Source organism: Eretmochelys imbricata, chromosome 14 (genome assembly GCF_965152235.1).
Source record: "Eretmochelys imbricata isolate rEreImb1 chromosome 14, rEreImb1.hap1, whole genome shotgun sequence".
Classification (NCBI taxonomy): Eukaryota; Metazoa; Chordata; order Testudines; family Cheloniidae; genus Eretmochelys; species Eretmochelys imbricata.
The window spans coordinates 7,060,515-7,087,812 of NC_135585.1; the positions used below are offsets into that span (position 1 = coordinate 7,060,515).

The 27,298-nt window shown below is 38.6% G+C and overlaps 1 protein-coding gene across 5 annotated transcripts in view; it reads right to left on the minus strand.

Annotated features, from left to right (window-relative positions):
• Positions 1-281: 281 nt before the first annotated feature.
• Positions 282-27,298, minus strand: part of CEP112 (centrosomal protein 112) — a 301,926-nt gene continuing 274,909 nt past the window's right edge. For all 5 annotated transcript variants that reach the window (XM_077833092.1, XM_077833093.1, XM_077833094.1 and 2 more), the window contains 4 exons: positions 21,561-21,650; positions 5,690-5,791; positions 2,079-2,143; positions 282-648 (listed from right to left, as the gene is read on the minus strand). In XM_077833092.1, coding sequence (XP_077689218.1) covers positions 645-648; positions 2,079-2,143; positions 5,690-5,791; positions 21,561-21,650 — 261 coding nt within the window. In that variant the 3' untranslated portion in view covers positions 282-644. The remainder of the gene's footprint in view (positions 649-2,078; positions 2,144-5,689; positions 5,792-21,560; positions 21,651-27,298) is intronic.

Genomic DNA, 27,298 nt, shown 5'->3' on the forward strand with positions numbered 1-27,298 from the left:
GTCCTGTGGCTGCCTAGCCTGTGTCATGCCTACTGATGGCCATTAATCAGAAGAGTGACTAAAGGCAGCACTTGTGAAGTTTCCATAGTTGGAACAGGATTATTCCCTGTGAATACATCACGGTATGTAAAACCCTCACAAACATCATGACTATTTCAGCAAATGAAATGTTCAGGGACCACAAACAATGTCAAAACAAAAAAGTACAAAAGAATATTTTAATATTATGTAAACATATGAACATGAAAACAATGTAAAATATGTTTTTAAAATATACTGAATAATAATAATAATAGAAACATGATTTTATCATGTATAAAATTGAATAAAAATGATATTAGGAAGTGATAGCAAAACCAATAGTCGAGGGAATTTAGTTTCGCAGTAAGTAAATTGAGCACACACACAAACACAATATATCAAAATTGTAAATCTGTAATAAGATAATGGTAAAAAATAATTCAAGTAAGATACAACTCAAAAAACTCTAGCATGAATGATGAATGTGCTTTCATGAGCTTAATTACATTTTCTGTGCTAACAAAACAGCCACTGATCTCACAGTTTAATTTACAAGATCCAAATCTTCAAACCTGCTGAAAGAAGTCCATTTGTCACTTGAACAATTTCCTCTGCTCCAGCAGTTACCTAAAATTAAAATGTTCTCCTTAGTTATATCTTACTATTATTCGTATTAGAAAGTGCTCATAGACATGAATCAGGATCAGGCCTGTTTATGCTACACATTGAACACATATATATTACATTCAGTCCCTGCACTGAACAGCTTATCAAGTATCCTCAAACACTGCACAACATTAACAAAGAAGGGTCTGCTAATGAATCAGTGTGAAGATAATACTTCCCTCTGCTCCCCCTTGACTCCCTCCAAATGACCATGAATTTAGTCTTGTGAAAGATTCTGGGCTGATTCTCTGTTAACCACAGAACAGGTTGTAGCAGTACAAACTTCTCCAAACTAGGCTGCCAATGTGGTTTAACCTTAGGTATAGCCATTGGAATACAATGGTAAAGTTAATTTTCCTACCCTTCTCCTCTATTAAGAATGGCACTAAAGTCATTACACACAAGCCACATTCAAATGTGTTATTCAACTTTTGGTCAGTAGTGCCCTGGATCTAAACCTATGACTGGATCTATAAACCATTACCAATCTTTTAGCCAGCTAGTACTCTGTGTGAAAACACTGACTGGCTGTCTCAGTGGAAACTTTTGGGCCAAAAGCATTGCTGTGTAATTCCATTGCTCGCAAAAAAATACACTGAATCAATGTTTATCTGACAATGGCTCCTATAATACCAGGTACAGAACCAAAAATCTCAGGGAAACAATGTGAACACACACACACACACCTGTACATATTTTATCATCAGTCTCAGCTATAAATATCCAGAATGTTAAGAAGTCCTTTTAACATTCATATTTTCAGACTAGTTTTTATATTTTACATGGTTTTCATTAAAATATCTGCTATTTATATGTGCACATCCTGTTCTTTGCAGAAATCCTGCTGTGAGATATACAATTATCAATGAACCCTATAAGGCCAAAAAAACCTCAATGACCTTGCTTGGAAGTTTCCTTTTTCCCAATCATCCATGTGAATCATTTACTGTAAGGGCACAGAGAATCTTTTTATTGTTGTTGCAACACTTGTAGTCATTTATTTTGGATGGTGTACATGTCTGAAACAAAGCTAAAGATCCTGTACTTTGAAGCTGTAAGCTGTAATATTCAGAACTGCATCATCGTTTTCTATCTTTAAAAGAAGGCAGCATCACCGCAGACCTGCAGCTGTGCACTGTTTCATCATGAACATGGAGGCAAGGCCCAGACTTGTATTGCACCTGCAAGTTCTCTAATCTTGCTCTAATAGCACTGACTAAGCATTGTGGTTAGAAGAGCTGAGTAACTTCTCAAAGACAGCTTGTTTACTGAAAATAAGGTTCTTTTTAAAGTGCAACCATATTTAAGCATTTTAATTAAGTGGTAAAACTTCAATAGCTGAGACCCACAGGTGTGAAATGGTACAAATTGAGGAGAAGACACTCATTTACCTTCTGGTGTGGTACACATTCAGTTCTTCTTGTAGGACAGATGCTCTCTTCTGCAGAAAGTTTACCTACAAAATACATCCCATATGAAAGTGGAGTATAAAATCTTAATGAATCAATTGGTACTTATTTCACAGAGGCTGACTTTACTGTCTAAAGCCCAGTTTATGCTGGCGAGAGAAATCTCAATAGCACCTTAGTCGTGAGCTGGATTTAAGCAATGATGCTTGACCGAAAGTTGCTAGTGTGGTTTCCCTGGCCTGTGTACTCACAGCATTAATCCTGCACCCTATACACTCAGTCAGAAGCCAAAACAGCCACGATAACTTTTTGGACTCAGAGCTATACTGGATAATGTAGCATGTGGACTAAACATGGGACTGAGAATCTGAGTTTTAATCCCAGCTCTGATGCTAAGTCAGTTCACTTCTCTACCTCAGTTTCCTTATCTGAAATATTGTGAAAACAACATTCCACTTTCTCACAGGGTGTGTGAGAGAATTAATGCTTATATTATGTAGCACTATCATGTTAGGACAGCTTACAAAGAGCTCATGGGGGTGGGCAGTGAACAATTGTGCAATGCATTTTAAACTTTACTAAAGTTTTAGAAAACTTTGCTGAGCAGTGAATATTTGTTCATTTTTAACAGTTCTTGGTTTGTCACCCCCCCCAGGAACAATTAATAATCCTGACAGGTGTAAGGATTCCACTGCCGTTCTCCTCTGATGTTTTCAGACTGGAATTTCAACAATTTTCAAAGACAAGGACACCTGTGCTTTAGAAGAGAACCCTGCTTACTGAATGGTTTGTGACTACTGTATACTGCTGCAGATGAAGCCAGCAGCTACGTGTTTGTGCGTTAACACCCAGTTTTAGGAGTCTGGAGTTACTTTTAGTCCTTTGAAATGCTGCTGATCCTAAAAGAAGCCCTGCAGGTGTATATCAGTTTCAATTTTAAAAAACAATACTCACTGTAAAGTGAAGTATTCTTATATCTGTTCCAATGGAATGCTTCCTACCAGACAAAGTTAACAGTAAACTAAACCTTTAATTGGCCTTTTACTATCAACTGGAAATAGATCATCCTGGTAGATCCTTAACCCTTTATTGGTCTGCAATGACTTTAATCAGATTAAATATCAGTACCACTGGAAATTCCTTTACATGCAATAAATAAATATCTGCAATCAACTATTAACTTGTGTCACCTTTAGCATATGGGACTATAAAGCTCTCTCTTATGGAAATGTCATATTTCTGTTAAAGACAGACATTGCCAAGGGAAATTCCCATGCATAGCAAAAAATGTTACAAACTAACTTTTATAAACAGAGAATGTAAGTAAATTAAACTAACAACCATTTCCAGGGAGAGAGATGGACGATGTGGTTCTATTTAATATCTTATGTAAAACTATAAGCGGATTTATGATTTTAAGTAACGACCTCATTTCAAACAACATTTTACCAAATAAATCCAAGCCAAAAAAAGTTGACTTCTGCACAAAAAAAACTCGCTTAACAACTCAGATAGCAGTTTAACCTTTCATTCCCCCCCCCCCCCCAACTTTGGCATTTCATGAACATATGCATGTCTTGGCATTTCAAATGATTCCACGTGGATTATGAATGGCTCCTGACGGATTCTGCTATCCAGAGTGGAGTTTGTACATCACATCACCACCATACACAGCGTACCCTTATAAACTCAAAGAAATGTAGGGTGGAAAGGATCAAGAAGTCATCTAGTCCACCCCCGCGCTTAGGCAGGACCTTGTGTACCTAGACCATCCCTGACAGTATTTTGTCTAACCTGCTCTTAAAAACCTCCAAGATTTGAGATCCACCATCCTCCTTTGTACCCTATTCCAGTATTTAGGATGTTTTTCTTAATATCTAACCTAAATCTCCCTTGCTGCAGATTAAGTCCACTACTTCTTGTCCTGCCTCCAGTGGACACGGAGAACAATTGATCACAGTCTTCTTTATAACGACCCTTAACATGTTTGAAGACTTATCTGGTCCCCCCCTCAGTCTTCTTTTCTCAAGACTAAACATGCCCAGTTTTTAAAATCTTTCCTCAAAGGTCAGGTTTTCTAAACCTTTTATCATTTTTGTTGCTCTCTCTGGACTCTCTTCAGTTTGTCCATGTGTTTCCTAAAGTGCGGCACCCAGAATTGGATACTACTCCAGCTGAGGCTTCACTGGCGCCTAGTGGAGTGGAACAATTACCTCCCATGTCTTACCTACAACATTCCTATGAATACAGCCCAGAATATCAGCCTTATTTGCAACTGCATTACATCAGTGACTCATACTCAATTTGTCATCCACTATAACCTCCAGGTCCTTATCAGCGGTACTACTTCCTAGCCAGCTACTGTGCATTTTCCTTCCTCAAGGCAGTACTTTGCACTTGTCTTTATTGAATTTCATCTTGTTTCATTTGTTACGTTAATTTTGAAATCTAATCCTGTTCTCCAAAGTGCTAGCAACCTCTCCCACCTTGGTGTCATCCACAAATTTCATATGTATATTCTCCACTTCACTGACCAAGTCATTAATGAAAATATTGAATTCTGCTGGACCCAAGATTGACCCCTGCGGGACTGCACTAGATAGTAGACAGTGTAGACAGTAGAACCATCATTAATTGTGCTGATTATGGTCGTTCAACCAGTTCTGCATACTCCTTATAGTAATTTCATCTAGATTGCATTTCTCTTATTTGCTTATGAGAATGTCATATGGGGCTGTGTCAAAAGCCTGGCTGAAATCAAGATACATCACATCTGCTTCCTAACTATCCACTACCCAGTAGCCCTTCCAAAGGGGTAAGGGTTTTTTGTTTTTTTTTTTTAAACATGATCAGTCATTGGTTTAAAAAAATGACATTTAACAGTTTGTCTTCAACTTTACTATTCTTACTTCTAGGGCTGCCATTCAGATTAATTTACAGTTTCATATATTTTAAGACAAGAAGGAACCATCTAGTTTTATCTAACACATAACACAGGTCTTAGAATTTCCTGAGTTAATTCCTGCTGCAAATCCAAACTAAAATGCTGTGTGTACCAAATCAAATGTCTTTGACAAGATATTATATCAACGCTATTACCTTTATCAACCAAACTTGGAATTAATTCAATGGACTTTTGAGGCAGTACCTAAAAAAGCAAAGGGCTGCTTTATTATACAGGCTGCAAAGGAAACAAAGAGTCCCTCAGGGCATGGCGAACAGAGTTTCTTCTGAAGAAACACTGATAATAGATAGTTGCTAACCATACTCTGTCTTCAGCAGCATATTCTTGGGAAAGAAAAAAAGGTAACAGTTGCAACATCATTGCTGACTTTATTTTCTACTTTCAGCTGGCATTTGAGGTAAATCCCTTGGATCAAGAGAGATGACTCTTTCACTAGCGAGATGAGGGAGATGGGGAGAGGGGGATCCTAGCAGAAAGGTGATGGTGTGATAAGCATCTGACTCTTGCCAGTTTATCACTGACCTCAATCCAATATTGCCAAATTTAATGCATTCATAGTTTCCTTTATAAAAGAGATGAGTGTTATTTAAACCCTAGAATTGGAGACAATTGAGTGCTGATATTTTACCTGAGATTTTAAAGATGCAATGGTGTCTTCGAGTTCCTTTCTCAAAGATGCTGGCATCAGACCTTTGAGTTTGGTTTCATATTCTTGTCGTATGTATGTCACCTGAAATTGAATAAAGAGATTTAAATGACACATAACCAATTTGGGGGGGGAGGAGAGAATCTTCACAGCCAGCTTCTTCTTAGAGCAGTGTTTCCCAATTTGGAGGCCAGAACAAGACTAATTGGGGGTGGGGGGCAAGGGAGGGTGAGGACACAGAGGAAGAAAGCTGTAAGAACGCAGACCCACCATTGCACACAGACACTGCAAGCATGCTGCCACCTTTGCAGGTCAAGTGGTAGGCAGCTCCTTAATGTCACCAACCTTCCCTCTCTGCTTCTGCTGTGCCCTTTATGCAACCAGCTGTAGTTCTCATTACTCAGCTCAGCCTTGTATGGCACCAGTTACCATCCCCAGGGCCATGCAGAATTCTGGTGAGTGGAAGAACAGGGAGCGGGTTCTGGGGGGTGGGTGGGGCAGCACGGAGAGGAGAAAGTGTCCCCAAAACACATAAAAGAGCAAAAGAGAAGAAAGAAGAAAAGAAGTAGAGAGAAAAGAAAACAAGAAGAAAAAAGAGGGTATATAGAAAAGGAATGAGGAAAAAATGGGCAGAAAAAGGAGACATAGTAGGGGCTCTGTTAAGAACTGGTGTGAGAGGACAAAGGAAGGGCCATGTGGCTATCTCCCTCTAATCCGTCCCTGGGAAGCTTTAACGAAAGCACGGCTGGGGACTGGGCAGAGGGCCTCATGCAGTAGCCACTGAAGTCAATGAGAGCCTTCCTGTTGACTTCAGTGGGCGTTAGCTCAGGCCCACAGGCATTGCTTGTGTCTCACTCCTAATATATGAGACAAAATAACTCTGTATACAGAATTTTTTAAAAAACACTTTGAAGTTAGAAAGTTTTGTAAGGAGCAACATTTTGTGTCTATGGATGTAACTATGTTTTATTTACAGCTTGGCATTTCTTGGACTTCATTCCAGGACTATTAATGCCCTCCAGCTAAGTGATGCACTCAGAATAGTTTAATGACTTGTCAATCCCCATCTAGATATTTTGAGGATCTTGTCTTACTTATTATTACAAGGAAAATTTGCAAGACATTCCTTGCCCTCTTCACAGCTCATTTTTCAGTCAAATTCATTGCAGCAGAATCAAAATTGTTGATCTACTATTCTTCTAACCAAGCTCTAAAAGTATTAAATTGAGTAGGACCAAAACCTGTCTCCTGAAATGATTATTCTCTTTTAAAGTAATTTCTAGGCACATTATCTGACACTACAGCAATCTCCATATGCTTTTGCTTTCTGCTTGACCTTTCCCTTTTGGCTGCAATGAATTCAAGACTCTGCTGGAGATTCAAATGCTCAAAGAGATTTCTAAAATGTTTGGACTTGGAATGACTCTGTGAGCATCTTCAAAAGACCAATGTGTGATCTCCTTACACATGATTTTGGGTATATATCACCACCCTAGCAGCTCATCCCAGTATACTTAAAAATATCACTATAAAGTTATGTCTCCATTCGAACAATATAGAGAATCATGAATTGATTTTTGTCTACATAAATGATCACCAGTCACTGAGGGATGGATTCAATACCCATTGAAATCAACAGAAGAACTCCTTATTGGCTTCAGTGGGCATTGTATCAGGCCCTTTAAATATGAAACAGTGTGTAACTCCCCAAAAGAAATAGCTGCAAGAGTGAAGAAAATTATTTTTGAACTTTCAAAAAGAAAGTGTGATGAATAAAGGCTGAAGTAAAGGAGTTCCATGCTATTTCGTTTGGGGTTTCTGACATAGATATGCATTGCTACCATGACATCTTTGGTACCTACCAGCAGTGTCCATAACTATGTCATATGCACTTTAGGACTAATTTATACAAGTTAAAGAAAGAGCAGAACCAGCTGCAGTCATCATTTTCTAATTATTTATACTTAATTTCCCCCTCCTTTTAATTATAAAGTATTATAAACAATCCCCCACCGAAAACTGACTGGGAAAGGGCATTTCAAGAAGCTTGGTTGTAAGCAAAGAATGCAGGAGACCCATGTCTCTCATTGCTTAGGGCATGCTGCCCTGGTGCATTGTTTACATAATACTCTTGAGTCTCAGGGGAGTTTGGTTGATGATTGTTTTATTCAATAGTTTTGGATCATTCGTACTTAAAGACCATGCAACTGGATGGAGGATTACAGCAAGATATCTTTGCAGATGTCTACAATAAGAAGAAAAGTTTCAGATGAATATAAATAATGATAGAATCTTAGAATCATAGAACTGGAAGGAACCTCGAGAGGAAACTTATCTGAATATCTGCTTTTTTGGATAGGTACCTACGTGTCTAATTCGGATCACATATGTCTATTGTGAATTTAACACATTACACTAGCCAGTCTGATAGTGAACTTCCTCTAATCTTTTGTTTGGGATTTAGCAATCACATTAAGCTGGGGGAAATGTAAGCTTACTGTGTTGCTGTATTGCTATCTAATACAGAGTGTTCATAATAGGCAACTGGCTAACGATGGCTGACTAACAAGAAGTCTATGTCATGACACATATTACATGGTCTCAGCACCAAAAGTAAAATTAAGTCTTTTCCCATAAACTGGATGTTCTTCTTCACGCACCTAACCAGATGAACTTGGAAGGGAATGTATCAAATATGGAGAAGGTGAGTGGACTATTTAAAATATATGGGAATGCAGTAAGGAGTATCTAGGTTAGGCAAACTGCAATGCTCATTCCCACTGCAGTGATTAGGAAAACAGACCTAAGAGATTTAGAACACATTCCTGTTTGAAGATGGGGAAATGGAAAATATTTAAACATTACTGCACTCAAAAGTGAAATATCATAGTGGAGCACCACATGTACATTTGCAAACAGAAAGTAAATGACCCATGGGCTCATTTTATTACAGGGTGGTAGACATTTAAAAAAATGGACATGGTTGTTGTAGAGATGTTACAATTTAGGATTTTTGGGCATGAAAATGATTATTTCTTAAGCACAAGGACTTGTTAATAATCAGCCACCTTTATTCAATGACATCATCACTAAGTGGTATTATATCAACGTAGATCAACTGGGAGTAGGATTGGTCCTTATATTTTCCCACTATTGTTGTATTCACTAACATCTCAACGTAGCAAAGCACTTAGACCCTGATTCAGCTTGGTCCTTGAGCATGTGATTAGTCGCACTTAATTCAACAGGACTACTCACAACTTTAATTACCTTGCTGAATCAGGGCCTTAAGTCTGTGCTTAATTTTCAACATGTCAGTAGTTCCACGGACTTCAATGGGACTAGCCACCTGCTTAAAGTTAAGCAAGTGCTCAAGTGCTTTGATGGATTTGGGGCTGACTTCACCAGTGATGGATAAGAGGAAGTTCACTGCCAGACTGACTTCAAAATTTTCAAATGGAACTTCCTTACTCTGCGTTCACACACCAACACACTTCACACTACTCATGTTTTAGCAACAAAATGCTTTAAATTTGCCAGGAAGTTTTGCCATCAGGACCACAAATCAGATTTTACTTTATTTGAAACTGAGATAAGTTTTGACTTCCAGCTTATTTGCAAAGAACACACATGTTTAAACACTTGACGACTAGATATAAATTAAGGCTTACTTAAAGCACCGATTTTCTTTCTTTCTTTCTTCCTTTTTTTTTTTCCTTTGGAAAAAGCAAGTCTTGTCAAATATGTATTATACATAATATAACTATCAGTAGAAGGGAATAAAATAGATCTTATGAAAGTTTAGGAGAATTCTGTGCAGAAATGCTTCTCACGTACCAGCAAACGAAGAGACCCCCCGCAAAGCCCTTATGTACATAGACAAATAAAAGTTTTTCTTGTGAACTAATTGTAATCTATAGTGTCATGCAAATATAAAGAAATAAAAGAATTGTTTGATATGTTTGTGTGTGTGTGAGAGATCAAGATTTGTATTTTTTTAAAATAAAATAATAGCATAAGTGTATCTAAGTTATTTCTGTGAGTGCTTTAAACATTATGAGGTATATGTACTTTGCCAGGATAAATATCCTTTGAGCCAAGAGCTGATTTAGGGTGGAGTTCTGGATGCAGCAGAACATGCATATTTGTGTTCATCTAACATGTGTTAGACATGTTCTTGGTGAGAGAGGAGAAGAAACAGACAGCTAGAACTGCTAAATGTTTTTATTTTTGGAAGTTAAGAAAAAATAAAAGCTATATTTCACCAATCAGGCAGATTGTGCTGGACAGCTTTTCTAACTCCATATCTAAAGATAATATAATAACGGTGAAATTCATGCACAAAGCTTGTAAAATTGGGGATGCAAGGTCCAGGGAAAGGAATCCCATGGCCCCCACTCTGCAAACAGACTGTGGGATGCCAGACCAGTCCTTCTGTTACCATCATTTCAGCCTATGGGAATAGCGGCTGCAGAACCTCTATGTCATTCACGAGAAAATTCCTGGTCACTAGATCCATGCAAGTATGGTTACCCAGTTCTATTGCCAGTAGCTTTTTGCCACACTTGCATATTCAGAGACACCCTTCCATTGTGTGCAGGCCCCATTGCAGTCTCCCTCTCCCATCTGCATTGCCACACCATAGATATATAGTGTTGTGACTGGTCTTGCACTAGCCCATGGTGGGGTAAATTTCACCGTACTGATTGCTGGCAGAAATTATGGTCAAATTCTGCGACAGGCCTCTTCCAACCTGCTTATTTTTTACCAGTATAATCTTCAAGTGCAATCTAATTGCATGTTTTCACAAAACGGTTATTCACTTTTCACACTGTAATCCAGCAAAGGCTGAAGAGAGATGTTCCCTTCTGAGGAAGATAATTCTTTGAAAGTCACAAAGAAATAGGTACCATGCTTTAGAATCCAGATACACATTACTAAGTTGGCTGGAAGGAAATTCTTGAGTACTATTTAAAAAAAGAGAGCGAGACAGACAAAGAAACAAACAATCCCTGGTAGCTGAAGGATTGTTTGGGGCTGATTCTTAGAATGATATCTTTCTGGACTTCAGTGAGAAGGTGTATGCACCATTTTGCAGTGAAAACTGATCTGCAAAATATTAGACCCTAATATCATGGTGAAGAGGATCTCCCAATAAATTCATTGCTAAGATAGTTTGTCGAAAGTATATTACTTTCAACTATATTCATTAATAATTGCACAATGGGATGAAAATAAGATCCCAGCTGTTTCCTGTCACATTGTGCTAAACATGCTAATAGCTGTTGGCTGAAGTTACTAACAAGATTTACTGACCCAAGAGATTTAAATAGATCATGGTGAAAGTCTAAATTACTTCTTTATAACTAACAGACAACATATAGCTGAGTTTGGTGTACTAATTTTGATGGGGGGGTGTCTATATTTTTAACATTTATTTTAGACCATGGAAAAAGGACTGAAGAGTGTTTTTTTTTTGTTTGGTTTGGTTTTTTGTCCCTAAAGATTTGTCTTTTCTTTTATTGACTTGAGTTGCTTACCTAGGACCCACCAAAGCTCTGTCTCCTCTATACCCTTAAAAGATTTTTAAAATTACAATTCTTCATCCCTCAGGAGGGCTTTTACTCTGTTGGATGAGACAGCTCCGTTTTATTTGGTATTGTGCTAGGTTTTCTTTAGCCATGAGAAAGCCTTTTTTCTTGTTCATTTCGATGAGCTGATTTAATCTTTGATGTCAACAGAAGCAATTAAAAGCTATATTTGCCACAGATAGATAAAGTAACCTTTGGTTGGCCACACAACAAGTTAAGAAAAACATAAGAGCTGAACCATCCCCACACTCTCCAATATGAAATATAGGAAAAGCTGAATTGCATGGCATAAAATGATGCATTGTCATAATGAGTCAAGACAAACGTCACAGGAGATAGACATTTTGCTTGGCTGTGTATGTGAATTATCCAAAACTAAGCCCTTCATCCTATTCCAAACCCAGCAACTCTTTTTCTACCCCATGTGACTGCCCATCTCCGACAGACTACACTTAGCTCTTCAGTATCTAAGTGTTGTTATTACAATGCAGCCCCAATTTGCAAAATCCTGGATATGTGAAACTCACAATTAATCACAGGTTGGTCACCTCCTCCCTGGCTGTAGTGACCCATTTTCTGTTCCTGCAGGGAACAAGCTCTGAGGGAAACAAAGCTGCTGTGCGGTGAAGCTGCTCAGAGTCTCAGTCAGCCTCGGGGAACCCTGCTAGCTCTCTACAATCAGAGGCACCCGATTATCCAGACGCCCGATTTCATTCAGGTTTCAGGTGTCCTCCGACTCTAAAAAGATCTTAATAGAATCTAGGGTCGATTGCAGATGACGATCCCAAATTGCTTGTCTTGGACCTGGGTTGGAGAGTGCCAAATTCTGGGCTACTCAGGCACTCTTGGACCCAGAGCCAGACCTGATTCACAATGCACTAGAGTACAAACATTCTTCCCTATTTGGTTCACATACTCTCCTATTCCAGGGATAGGAGGTTGGAGTTACTACCTTCATTGTGAAATGCATGCTGAAATGTGGTTCCTACAGATTTAAAGAAACACGACGATATCATTTGACGACACTATTCTTAAGTTTTCGTTAGTAACAAGCATTAACAATTGCATAAATTCAATTCAACGGAAAATAGTAGAGCAAGATCAGACAGTCCTGTTTTTTTGGCAAATATGCACCATGTTGTTCTATGACAGTAAAATAAATTCAGCTACAGAACCTACCTGGCTCTCACAATTTCAATAAAGCATAAGGTGATGGCATAGCCAACCTTTGTGTTTTTCTCTCTTTAGCTAGTAAATCATTTGAGAGTCCAAAACATCTTTTGCCTCTCTGTTTTACTAACCCTTAAGGACCACCAGTTATGATGTACTGCTCAATGCACAATCTAAGCTTTCTGCTCTAAATCAGTTTCTTTCAACCTGCATCCAAGAGACCCTATTACTTCAGCGGCTTGTATTTCAATATCTTTCTGTTCTTACCCCAGATCCCCCACCTGGAAAATCCTCTGTTTGTAGTTAAGCACTAAAGGTCTATATAATTCATAACTGCAAAGGAAGAGAAGCTAGGCAAAACTTTAAAAAACAGCCAGCTGCATATGTCAAGAACAGCATTCTTGAGATTACATGAGCTGGATAGGAATAAAAGCTTTTGCTGTCAACACCACAGAATAACAAGGAATGCTGTGGTTAACAAACTCCCTCCACTGCCCCCCCCTCCAGCAGGGGGCCTCCATTGTCTCTGTTGGAATGTTCATGATCCCCAATTCCTTAACCCCTCATCCAAAGGACTCTCACTCTGGCAGAGGACTGTTCCCTTCAGCTCACATCCATGCTGTTCCATAAACTGGCTGGGGAAGTCACTGTTACGTGTAAGGGGGAAGCCTCAGCAGTGCTTCCAACACCCGCTCATCAGGGGAGTGGACAAATAGAAGTCGAAACTAGCTCATCTTCCGCGCTACTGACCAGCACCACTGGTCCAGTCCTACAAACAAACACCATTAATTCCTGGTTTTGTTAATAGCAAAGAATTTCTAAAACATTATCAAGATAATTACTCTGAAATGCAGTTTGAATAAGATTCTCTGACACCACCACTGGAATTTATTCATGTGTTACAGCTTTACTTTCCATCTTGTGTTACCTGCTGCATAGTGCTTGCCAGTGTGGAACAATTCAATGGTTTAAGCGTTTGAGCTTGCAAAGCACGGAGAGCCCTCAGGCCTCACTGATGTCAGCTGGAGCTGAGGATGTTCAGCAACATGCAGGATCAGGCTCTATATCTGCAGACTGCCTAAAACTTTCTGGCAAGGCCTTTGTAGATAGTAATCAGAAATTACTTCTACAATCACAATTTCCTCGCCTTTAAGGAGCACGGTTTTTACAAGCAAACATATTGCCTGTTCTTCAAAGCATCACCGTTGGTAAGATTCTGGTTCTTACCTACCTCAAACATTTCACCATTTCTCCTTAAATTCCATGGTCAGTAGAGAAGGTAAACATTGCTATACTTGTTCTATTTCTCACAAAGGAGACTGATTAAAAAGGAAACAGCGTACGAGGGTAAAAATGTAGTAATATTGAAGGCCAGCTTATGGCTAGTATCTTGTCAATACCAGCCTTTATCAAACATCGGAAATATGAATCTGTACTGCGTTAAACTCCAACCAGGCAGCCCCATCCCCTTGAAGGAAGGCAGACAAACCTTACTAACCTACCACACAACTCTGGGTTCCTACCCTCTTCTAACCACTGGATAGGCTCAGAGGTGTTTCTCCTCACTTCTTTCCTTCTTCTGAACCTAAGCTCATTTCTGCAAGAAATACCATTTCCCCTTTTACTTCTCCTCATTTGACTATTTGCCTTACCGTGGAACCTCTAATCTGCTTTCTCTGAAAGAACACAATTCCTTCATTTATTTCTATTCAAGCAATCATCTAAATCACATAAAATAACTTACTTTCCCCACAAAAGGAAAGGTCTCCCTTTGACTCATCATTATTTAACATGCAAGATGCCAGTAACTGACATTTTCAAATACTGTATGTATTTCTTGCATCTGAGCGCAAATGTTGCTACTGTTGGTAAAAATTCTGTCTCCTTTCAACTATTGACACTCATCTCCTATTTCTCTTTTCAGCAGCTCACTTCATTCCAATAGTCTCACTGCCATGGAGTGTACACGCCTTTGTACTTTTCTGGGAGACTGTACTTTTTACCAGAGTTAATACCTGATTATTAACCTCCCCACATATACCATCAGCTTCCCCTTTTCCTTTCCAGAAATGGCACTGTTGGTGCGAGAACCTCCTCCCCTGCAACTTTTGCCATATGAAACAAGTTTCCTGTATCTTTCAACCCCATCGATATACCATCTTCTTTCAAATCCCACCTCTAAGTCTGTTTTCCTGTGCCTAAACTTCACTTTCTTCCCCTTCTGCTCTATAGATATTATGTATAACAGCATAATTTGATAATATTACTATTATCTAATACTTAATTCTGTAATAATTTAACCTGTAAAGTATTTTATGAAACACTGTTATGGAAGATGCTATATAAAATAAGTTTATTATTTGTTCATATACCAAGTTATTTCTTACAATTGTCTGGGGAGTCATTACAAAATTCAGGGCCTGACTCATTTTGAGCAGACTCTGACTCATGCTGGGTCTTTGACTGCTGCTGAGAGTCTAGGAAACAATGGATGGCAAGAGTACTGATCAACTGCAATTAGCAAAGAAGTTGCATCTTTTACTTTTAAACACAAAACTCGCCATGGTAATCTATAGCTGTGTCACCTTGAGTTTAGATTACTTCAGCATGCTCTATGTAGGGCTATTCCTTAAGACCATTTGGAAATTCAAGGTTCAGTTTTGACCTATAGAGTTCTAAATAGTTTGTATCTGCCATCTACCCAAGGGACCTCTCCCTTCATAGAGTACCAGGACTACTGCAATCATCTGAGGCACTGACAGGTGAGTCTACACTCTGATCACTAAAGCCTCAATTAGTTTCCCCAGTGACAGCTGATTGAGTAAATAGGGAGGATGTAGCTAATCAGACAGGGAAACAGGGTGAGTTAAAGAATTAACTGGCCCACCATCCGACTATCTTGATAAAAGGGAGGAAAGAAGCACTAGGGGGAGGAGGACAGGATTACGGTGCCCAGACTGAAGGAGATCCCAAGGAAGAGAGATCTCTTTTCCTCTTAGGGCCCGATGAAGAGAAGCTGAAGATCAAAGGGATTAGCTGTTGTGTTGCACTGTACAGGTGCTGGTGGACGGGACTTGAATAAATTATAGAGTTGACACTAAAAAATGAGAGTCTGAGCAAAACCTGGGCAGGCCAAGGATGGGCGGGGGGGATGTGAACCCCGTCAGACTGACCCTTCATACGATCACACAGGAGACAAAAAGATGAGGTGATGAACGAAAAAGCTGAGTCTTCTCTAGATAAAATGCCAAGCACAGTCTCAGCTCTAACTTGCAAAGTCACTGTTCATCTGCATTTGAATGTGGTTTAGGAAAGAACACTGGTAAGTAAATCATTTGGGTATCGTGAAACTGAAACCACTTTTGACAAAAATTCTGGATGTGGCAACGTTGCCTTTGAAAAACTGCCTATATGGGAACTCTGCCATTAAGATGTGCAGTTCACTTACTCTTCTTGGGCATGTTATAGCAACAAGGAAGGCTGTCTTCTGGGACAGAGAACAGGCTGCCAGGGGCTCAAATGGAGACCCTCTTAGGGTACGTCTTCACTACCCACTGGCTAGGCGGATAGTGATCGATCTCTCGGGGATCGACTTATCGCATCTCGTCTAGACACAATAAATCAATCCCCAAATCAACGCTTGTACTCCACCTCGGCAGGAGGAGTAAGTGGAGTCGACGGGGGAGCCGCTGTGGTCGATTTGCCTCGACTTGCCGTGAGGACGGCCAGGTAACTCGAACTAAGATATTCAACTTCAGGTACGCGAATAGCGTAGTGGAAGTTGCGTATCTTAGTTAGAAACGCCCCTCCCCCCCAGTGTAGCCCAGGCCTCAGAAATCTCACTACCATGAAGTTTGAGAAAGATTTTCTTCTCTTGGATGAGAGGATGAAATGCCAAGATCGCTGCTAAGTGGACCCTCAACGAACTGAGTGACATCGAAAATGTCCTGAATGCAGGCTAGCATTGGTTGAATTCTGTGAGCTAGCAACCAAACTGAAAATCACTTCCACTCGGCCAAATGAATGAACCTAGTAGACTGTTTCCTACTATTAAGTAGCATGGGTCGAACAGCTTACGAACATTGTTCCTCCTTGTCATCTAGCCACACAGCACACTTGCTATGCCAAGTCTGACCTTGCTATGCCGTGATGCTGAGTCAGTAGGTCAGGATAAAGAGGAAGAGATATGGGAGGTCAATCCAACAGATTAAGGAGGCCAGAGAACCAACAGTCACAGTCAAGGCACTCCATAAGGTGCTGCTTGAGGTGTAAGTCCCTCACCACCTGAACATATGCAGATGGTGCACCTTTCTTTAGTGCACCCTTTTGCCAGGCACAACAAACACCACATCTGGGAATCACTACTGAGGACAGCAATCCATGCAATGGAAAATGTTTAAACTGTGGTGATGGCATCATACCAGGATAACTATCGATCATAGCTGACTTCTACTAACTAAAACTAAGGATACTACTAAACTATCTAACTATTAACTATACACAATAAAATTCCAGAAAGACTGAAACAGAGACGCGTAAGGTAAAATACCACACAGAACGCTACAATCTAGTCCTGGGCAGTGAGAAGGAACCAAGGTGGGTCAGGGGTGCTGCCCTTAAACAGCTAGGGGAGGGGCTATGGGGCCAAAGTGTGTGAGCGCTGACCCACCCCCCACAGGTACTGCTAAGCTTTGGTGCACTGGGCACGTGCACATCTGAGTGGAATACACGTCTGCAACCACTTGAAGAACCAACGTTTCAGAATGGTGCATAATAGCACTGTCTGTGAACAAATATATTAAGTTGGCATGGCAACTGAATGTGGTAAATATCCAGCAGTCATAAAATTAACCAAGTCAGAATAATAAACATTAAACATGAAAAATTCAATAAATGCTGTTGAATCACAGCTCTCAATGATCACTTCTGTTTTCATTTTGTAATTTGGAATAAAATGAAGCAGCTTTGTTTTGTTAAACAGATTTCACTCCAAATACCTCCAACACAACCCTAACTCATCTCATTTCCCTCTGTCTTTATTTTAATCAATTTGAGAAAATGGAAATTAAAGGCTTGGAAATCTGTACTGGCACTCACCCTGACTCCCCTTAATAATATTCATGAATTGTACATAATTGATTTTCTGTCTGAACAGCATCTCTCTCCTTTAAGGCTCTTTTTGCAACATGCTTTTACCCTTGAGGATGATTGCTATGGTTTAAACATCTTCAGTGTTGTACAGTAACCGCTGTACTACAGTGCTCACGTAATTGTGAGCATAAGGTGATCTTTTTAAGTTTTTCTTCCTCCTTCCTGGGGTACAAACTTCACCCAATGTCCTTCCCACTCCAAAATCTTTGGGAGTCCTTTCAAAATGAAAAAGTAAACGGGAGCAACACTCTGAAATGGTTTCTGAGGTAGGGTTCCCATGGGAGAACTTCTCAGAGGTCAGTCTACTATAAGCTTTTTGTATATTTTGCAGTGTGGCGGTTGCCTTTTTAACTTTTTTTTGAAGAACTGCAGATATTCAAGCCAGAATGTGACTGGGATATCTACCATAGATATTTACATAGGCCCCAATTCAGCAAAAACACTTAAGCACATGCTTACGTCCACCCATATTTAGCAAAGCATTTAAGCATGTGCTTAACTTGAAGTATATGCTTCATTCTCATTGAAGTCAATGGGATTTGAGCATGTGCTTACATCCCTTGCTGAACTGAGGTCATACAAACGATATAGGAATGGCTGCAATAATGATTCAGCTGCCACCTTTATAGAAGCAGTGCGATACAAGAAACAGAATACTTCTCCAGTAAAGTGAAGGATGCAGATCTTCCCATTAGAGAGCTTGAATGTATAGGACAATGTTGAAACTATGCATTTATCAAAGACAATTAAATGCTGCAACACAGAACAGACAATATGGGAAACTAATCTAAAATCAGAAGTCCACATATTACTGGGAAGCAAGAAACCTTAGAGCCCTGTTTTAGGAAGTGGTTCTAGTTATTTCCTACATTGGAATGCTTCCTGGATTTCCCAGGAACTTCTCTAGGGCTGTTTTAACGGTGCAGGCACTCCTATGAGGAAACCTAGTATCTCCAATGTTCTGAGTCAAATTCTACTGACCTCTCATTAGTTGCCCACCAGGAATAAAATTTTAAAATGTCTCAAGTGGTTGGGAAACTTATATTTGGAATAAATGTTCAATATTTCAACCACACAAAAGGTTAGGCATGAGGTGCCCCAAGGTTGCACACGAGAACTAGTGTTTCTTAATGTATTTCTCTGTGAACTGGAAAATGGGGTGAATGACAAAATTTATAGATGATGCAAAATTTCGGTTAGTCAAGATTTAAAGAAGACTGAAAACTTTCAAGGAATTTAATAAAAGTAGAGAAATGGGCAACATGTCAGCAGGTGAGAGACTCAGTGTTGAGAAATGCAAGGTAATGTACACTGGAAAGAATAAACTGAAACATTCAGCCACATTGTTGAGTTCTAAATTAAATGTAACCACTTAGGAAAAAGACAAAGACAGTGCATGACAACCTCTGTTCAGTATGCAGTGGTGGTCAAATGCACAAACAAAATGTTATGGTGCACAAAGACTAGGACAGAAAACAATATGGAAAATATTATATAGCACTTTAAACAAATCAATAGCTTACCCTCTACTGGGATATTGCATTCAGTTCTAGTTGCCTTAGTACTTTGCAACCTTAATCATCTTTTTACAGCTTTTTTGTGTGGAATGTGTGTGTAAATATTGTATCTGTCTTGACCAATCTAATAAGGAACAGGTTCATTCTTTGTAAGGAACAAAGGGTAAGCTTAGTGAATTCGTCACTCACTTCTGGAGACTGCAGAGTTATAAAGATGTCCCTACTGAAATAAGACAAACACGGAGCACTAAAATGCCACCCAACAAGCCATAACAAGAACCAGCTTTTCATTTTTAATTAAAAGCACAACAAAGTATTTGTTTCATGTCTCATTCACTTATTTGTTGTTGTTATAGAATCAAAACACAGAATTTTCCCTTTTAATGAAAAACAGAAGCCGTTTAACCCCCACCCACTTCCTCCTATTATTTTTTTTAAAGGAGACATGTAATAGCCCAGAAAACTGCCCTTTGTAATGGTGCCAAGGCAAATTTCAACCCTTTATGCAATGCGGCATCGAGACAAGAATATTTGGTAAGCGTAGGAAGAAAGTTCCAAGTAAGGGCCTTGAATATCTCAACTGCCTAACTGGCTGATCCTAGGCTGTATACCATTATTGCCCCTTCTCTGAACATGTTTATGGGTAGTCTGGCCAAGGAATGACAATGAAAAACATATCAAGATATCCATGTTACCATTGAGTTTCTTGGGAGAAAGACTAAATTAAAAAATTAAAAGGAAAGACTCAAAAAAACATTGTAAGATGAGCAACCTTGTAAGATTGAACTCATTCAACAAAGTCTCAATTGTTGATTAACTTACTGGGGCTAAGAATCAGCATCTTCCAATGCTAATATATTAACAAGTTGCAGAAGCAGCTCTGGACTTGACGGTGCAAAAGTCAATGGGAATTTGGCTTCTACCTCAGGTCTGAAAATGGGACTTAGGATCCCATTTCAGACATAACATTACCCAATGCTTAGAAGAACAAGTACAATTTTGGGGAACTCTTTTACAAGGAAGATATAAAAGAATTAGAAAAGGAATGGAAGTTAAGAGTGGACATTACTGAGGTGTAAAGTAGAAGATAAATACTGAAGGTGAATGCCATAAAAACTGCTAGAAAGGTATAAACTGAAACTAAGAAAGGAACAGGTATTAAGGAAGTTCCTAAAAAACTTTTTATTCAGGAGGACATGTGTGGAATGAACTAACAAAGGCACCAACAGAAACTGCAACTATAAAGATATTAATACGTTAAAAATGAGTGACAAACATACTGGAAGAAAAAAACAGCTTAGGGTAGAAGACTAGGCAAACAGTTTGACACATCTAGAAGAGATGCTTGAAAACAATATTTAATAGTCGGAGAGGGACCTAGGACTCAAAAGAGCTGGGTTCTGTTCCAGACTCTGCCACTCTCACTATACCACAGTGGTCAAGTCACCATAGGTCTGTGTCTCAATGGACCAGTCCCCCATTTGTAAATAGGACAATAATACTTGCTAATCATTATGAATTTTTTGAGATATTCTGATGATGATTATCCCGAAATGTGACTATGCTAGCAAGTACAGATATGGGAACAGAAAGAATGAGCCATAGGCACTTTGGTACTAAATCAGGATCTGAAACACTGCACAAGTGTTTACAAGTCAGTACAGAAAAAGCAATAGAGACAAAGGGAGATTCTACAAACTCATCTCTCCTTACATCAGGTCAGTATTCTTTGTGTGAGCACATGATCAAAGACTGGGATATGTGGATTTGTGCAATCTCTACTACTTCTGTATTTTCCTTCATATTTCAATTTACAACATGGTTCTAATGCAGGCACATCACTTTACATTTCAGTGATAATTTTATGTAACAATTCTGATAACAGTATTAGATTAATTTTCCCAATCTGTACATTACAAATAGTGAGCTTTGCTATGGAGCAGACTGAGGAAAAATTAACATTAGGAATCTCTGATTTCACTGACCATGTCCAGAATAACCTTAGCAATGATAATCATATGGAATCATTTACGTACAATACTCTAACCCAGTGAATGCATAAGATCTGCAATAAACATTATATTTATCCCAAGTATTGTCAAATTATAACTCTCTTAACAGAAGTCATGAAATAACAGGTTATAGTAATACCAGAAACCTCCATTCAAAACAATATTATTGCCTAAAAAGCATAATTTAACAGCTAAAGTAGTTGAAATAACATCTTGAAACAAAGAGCATTGGATAAATATTTGCTCCTGGGGTTCAGACAGTTTAATTCTCTTTTATTAACAAAAACAAAAAAGAAAGTTAGAGGAAAATATGGTAGGAGAAGATATGCTTTTCTCTTGCAGCAAGATATTAATGTCAAATGTAGAGTCTGTTTGCCCAAGGAAAGAAATCTAGTAGGACAGTACTGTTTACCTGTTCCTGTGTCTCCAACTCCTTGTGCTGCAGCTTCTTTTCTGTAGATCGTACCTGACTGCAATAATTTTCCATTTCATCTTGTAAAGCCTGAAACAATATCAATCAATACAACACACACATTAAAAATTAGAAGATGGAAGGAAAAAACACCATATAATTGTGTTCAGTTGGTAGCAAAAGTCATGGGTATTGTATACTCTTCAATCTTAGTTTTCAACACTATCAAGAGAGCCACTGACAAACTTATTCGGCCACCCTGACTCTCACTTAGCGCCTCAGGTAGTTCCACTGATTACAACAGGACTACCGATGTAGGAGTAAGGATAGCAGAACTGAGCTCTCTCATCTATTTACAAGTATTGCTAATGTTCATCAAGTTCCCCTTATTCTTTTATTCGTACAACCTGTGTTTTGTTTGTAATGATTTCATGGTGCACCAGCACTTTGACTTAAGTAAAAAAAAAAAAAAAATCTGCTGTCTCAGGAACCATGTCTTGCATCTGCAGTGCAAATGGATTCAACGTTATCTGAACTGTAAGCTCCTTGAGACAAGGCTTTACCTGCTAGTAAAGCACATAGCGCATATATAGACAAATGAGAAATACAAATCCAATAAATAATTATTGCTAATAACAATGCTAATTTAGCTGATCTTTGTCTCGCTCTTAAATTATCACAATTTTTAATAAAATCAGATGAGACACATTCATTATTTAAAAATTTATGATTTATTTGTATTGCTGGACCTCAGGACCCAACTCTTAGACCAAGGCTCCAAAGTGCTAGATGATATAGAACACACAAAAAGACAGTTCATGTTCTAAGGAGGTTATAATCAAAATATGATAATTCCAACAACTAAACAATTAACAAAAAGGTTTGTTAACGTTATCATTAAATGTTTCAATGCACACTGAATATTTACTTACTAAAGCTTAATTATAGGCACCTGTTTGAACCTGGGCATTGGTACCTCAAGAGTGGACTTGAAGCAAAGTGCACAATGCTTATGCTAGAGAGACACCTTCACAGAGGTGGTGATGGGAGTGGGAGAGAAGCATTTAGGGTTATCTGTAGAAGACTAGGAAATGGGTACACAGCTAGTGTATCAACTGAAAAGTATAGAGCAGGGTCAGGACTGTCTCTGAAAATGGAAATTTAGATCTGACGACACATAATAAATATAATTATAATGACTTTTAAAAATCTAAACAGCATGGACATGCTACTCTAAAGTCTGTAGTAAAAGAGAGATCAGCAAACTTGTGTTCCCTTAATGCATTCTGCAGAGCATGTGGTATGGTATCACATGCTACTCAACATGGAATACCGATAAATAAATCGGAATAATTAAAGGTACTTGCAGTACCAAAGATTTAACAGAAAAAAACTCTCTCTCTTTTCCACAGCACTGAAATACTGCAGTTTCAAATCATTTACAGGATAAAATTGCTATTCAGATAAGATAAGAGGACTACTTATGATAGATCTTGCATTGTTTTGAAGTGATGCCAGGCGTTAACTTTAAAGTATTAAAGCTATAAGACCATTACATATTCTGATGCCAAAAAGTTTAACCAGACCCAGGAATGAACTTTAAGCCTGCCCAGTGCCTTTTACACTATCATTTTTGCTAGATAATGTTGAAAACCAGTCTTTGTAGCCAGTCTTCTGTGCTAAACAGGTCTTGGAGTACAATATATATATATTAATATCCTGAAAAAAATTATTCATGTAAGGTGTGGTTTGTTTTTGTATTTCTGATATGGCAATTTAAAAATAGAGCTATAACTTACGATTTAAAAAAACAAAAAATTATGTCATACTATTACACGAATTTACTGCAAAAAGAAGGGGGTATTTTCATGTACTAGAAAATCAACCGAGACAGGCCATGAACAGGCAATGAACTTAATGAGTATTGTTATTGATTTCAATGGGATTGAGCATATAGAGAAATTTGTTTCCCTTTTCACTAAAATCTGGAATGTCCAATAGCCATATCTGTATTAGCTGTCTGATATCCTACGTACAGGATTCTACCAACATTTTCAATTGAGCAACTAATATCATCCATCTAGCATGTCATGGTGAAAAAGAGAATTAGGGAATTGTTTGTACACTGGAAGGGATCCTCAGCCGTGCTGATGCCACCCACTCACCACATGTATTTCCTTCACTCAGAGCTGCCAACCTTTCTCTAAATGGAAAGTTTCATTCGTTTGGTTTCTGTGGTGTAAAACAGCATGTGCGTGCGTGTGTGTATTGCTTTATTTTATTTTAGTCTTTGAGAAAAATACATCTTTCCATTGGATTCCACTAGGAAAGTCTGGAGCAAATAAATACATCCACCAAGACCGTACTTATAGCAAACACAGCAAAACGTTGGCACCATAGAAGAGATCTTGTAAAGTGCCATCTCATCCATCAATTTCCCCCTTTAGACTTCGTTATTTTTTTTTTAAATGCACACCAATATATTGTGCAGAGGGCATACAGTGAAAAGTGCATGACAATCTGAGGATATGTGGGTTTAACTAGCATACATTTGCTTCTTAAAATGTTGTAAATTCTATTCTACTCTAGATAAAATTACCATTAAACAATTATCCAACATAGAATGTATTGTGTGAGTTTACTGACCATTCCCATTATCTATTGTAACTGTCAGCCCTTAACATGCTTGGGTGTTGGAGAGACATTTAGCTCCTCTGTGAGAGTCCGGTGAATTCATCTAGCACTTAAGGTTTTTGAGTGGGGTAGAGTGCGAGCCAACTCCAATACTGGTCACTTCACAGCAGCCATTGTTGTGGAGCAAGGCTGCTCTCTGAATGATTCCGTTAGTTCCCCACATTGCATGGGAAGTGAAGCATCCAGAAGGAAACACCAGATCAAGATAATCAGCATTATTTCAAAGCCCATCCAAAAAAATTAAAAAAGTGTGGGGTTGGAGGAGCGAGATCCTTGCATACCAATATCTCCAGAGAATAAGAATGACAGATAAATAACTTCCCTGTGCAAGATTCTCATTCCTACAGAATAAGAACCTTGATGGATATCCCCAAAAAAACCGGAGTGTAAAGCTGCATAAAGGGTCAATGAAAAGGACACTTCCAACAGCATAGACAAGGAGGCTTTTATATCTACTCTTACTTTCCTATGCCAAAGGGAGATGTCTCCAACAATGTTACTCTTGGACTATAGTTAATAAGATTTTTGAGACACGAACACTTCAAAATGCAGACTATCGATGCTAGAGACTTGAAGCCGTATCACCTTCTGATTACCTCATCGTTGTGAACTATAAAATGTTTGGTTTGATAACTGGCAAGGCGACTTTTGTTAAAGTATATACTCAGATATATGCTGCTCCCAAATGAGAGTAATGTCCCTCCTCCTCTGATATTTAGTAATTACACTCAAAATTCCTTTGAATGTCTAAAACCTCATATTTAATGAGAACAGCTTGGATGCAATGTCTGCTATTCAGTGCTGCCAAGTTTGTATTGAATTTTGAAGCCAGCCTGACTGAGTCACAAGGAAGTTAAAAAAAAAAGGGGGGGGGAGGAGGACTATCCAAAGTTTTACTGAGTGTGCGACTCAGAGTAGCTATGAATCCAGGGCTCACAAAGCTCTTCAATCTACCTCGCCTCATGCAGGATGCACTTAAAATGTATTAAACAGTTGACAGCTTATCCTGGGAGCACTGTATAACCGCTCTTTTGGAAAATTAAACACAGGATTAGGGTTCAAAAGTCATTATTCAGCCAAAAATATAGCTGTAGTGCACTCACCCCAGTTACTCAGCAACACAACGAGGGATTTGTTTTATGGAAGTATAAACTTTTATGTTACATCTTCAAAATGCAAAATTCTACCCATGGAATACCGATGCCTACGTTTAATGAAAAAAATCCAGTCTTAAGTTTTGAATCACAAAGGCACTTTCCATTTTTTCCAAATGGAAAACAAAAGCATAACAAATTAGGATTTGTCTGGACACACAAAGTTTGCTGCAAACTCGGGTGTGACTCTACCCCACACTAGCCTGCCATGGACTAACTGTCCATGTGGACTCTGTTGACATGCGTTAACAGTTTGTTAATCAGTTAAACTGTTCAAGGTACAAAATTCATCCCCTTCTCAGCTTTTCTGAGTTGGCTTACATCACTGCTGTAAAGACAGTATTTTTTCAGTTATACTGGCTTTCAAATGCAATGTAAACATGTTTGCTGTTGAAAGTCTACACCATACCTGACCTTGGAAGTGCTTTCTGTTGGCCTGAGAACAAAGAAATGAAATGTTTTGCTTTCCAACCCAGATATCCTACACTTTGAAAAGCACTTAAAAATGTAAATGAGATAATAAGCTCTACTGCAACAATGTGGGTGAACTACAGCTGCGGAAAAAGGCACATATATTAGATTTATTGATAAAAATGGGGAAAAAAAACTATATATTGCAAATGTTTTTGATTGTTAATTAACTGTTCATAAGATGCAAAGAACACGCTAAATTGATAGTCATGGGCCTGATGGAAGAGAGGAGGGACTGTTTTGTGGTTAAGGTGCTGATCTAGGCCTCAGAAGATCAGGGTTTAATTCCTGGCTCTGGCAAGTCGCTCAGTGTCTCCGTAGCTCAGTTCTCCTCCAGCTGTAAAATGGGGATATTAACACTGCTTTCACTAATACCTGTGAGACACTCAGATACGATGGGGATATAAGCAGATAGATGGAATGTGAACAGAATATTATGGCTTGGAAAGGCTTTTTTATTTTTAACCCCCCACGAACATGGCAGAGCCAGCACAGCTCTGAGCTGGATTACACTGTGGCTTGCATGTCACCAACAAAACTTTTAACTAAATTTTCATTTGGAAGACCAAATCCACTCTTGGTAACTGAGAACCGAGTTTGGAGACAATAGGATTACCAATGTGAAAGTAAGAGCAGCACTTGGCCTACTGATGGGTGACATTTGAGACCAGAAAAATCCAATGACTTAAATCAGAGGTTGCAATGGTGACAGAATTTGCTGGTTTTTTTAACTTGTAAACCATATAGTTTTGACTTGGAGTCACAGACATAAATATGGATGCCAGTTCTACAAAGTCACTTTTCAGACAGAAACACACAGTGAGGCATTAGTTACAAGGTTTAGTTGGAAAAATAAAAAAAAAAGACCTGGAAGGATCAAATGAACAAGCATACAATGATGATACAAGGAGGTTTTTGTTTTTTTTTTCTTCATTTTTAATACATGAAAAAATGTTCTGCTCGTACTTTAACTATAGGAAATAGTTAAAGAGAAAAAACTGTGCATAAAAACACAGTCTTGGAAGAACTGAACAGGCAGAAACCAAAACTGTTTTGACCTATTTTTGCATAATGCAAACTATTGGGGATTTAACTGCTGCAAAACTATTGTGTTTTCTTCAGAAACCTTCAACGAAAATTATTTCCTCCTTTATGTACGTTACTGAGCACACAGGCCTTCTTCTTGCTCCAACTAAAGTCAATGGCAAAACTCAATGATTTCAGTGGTACAGAATTGGTCACAGTGAACATGGTATGTGCTGTTCCTCTTCTTCAATATAATTAGTTGAATAAATAAGGAGAGAGGCTTGCAGGGAAGGGAAGACTTTTAAAATGTTCTCCATGCAAGACCTGCTGGTATTCTAATCTTGAAGAGCAGGGTGTTAAACTCAAAAGTCATTGTTCATCAAGATCAGATTA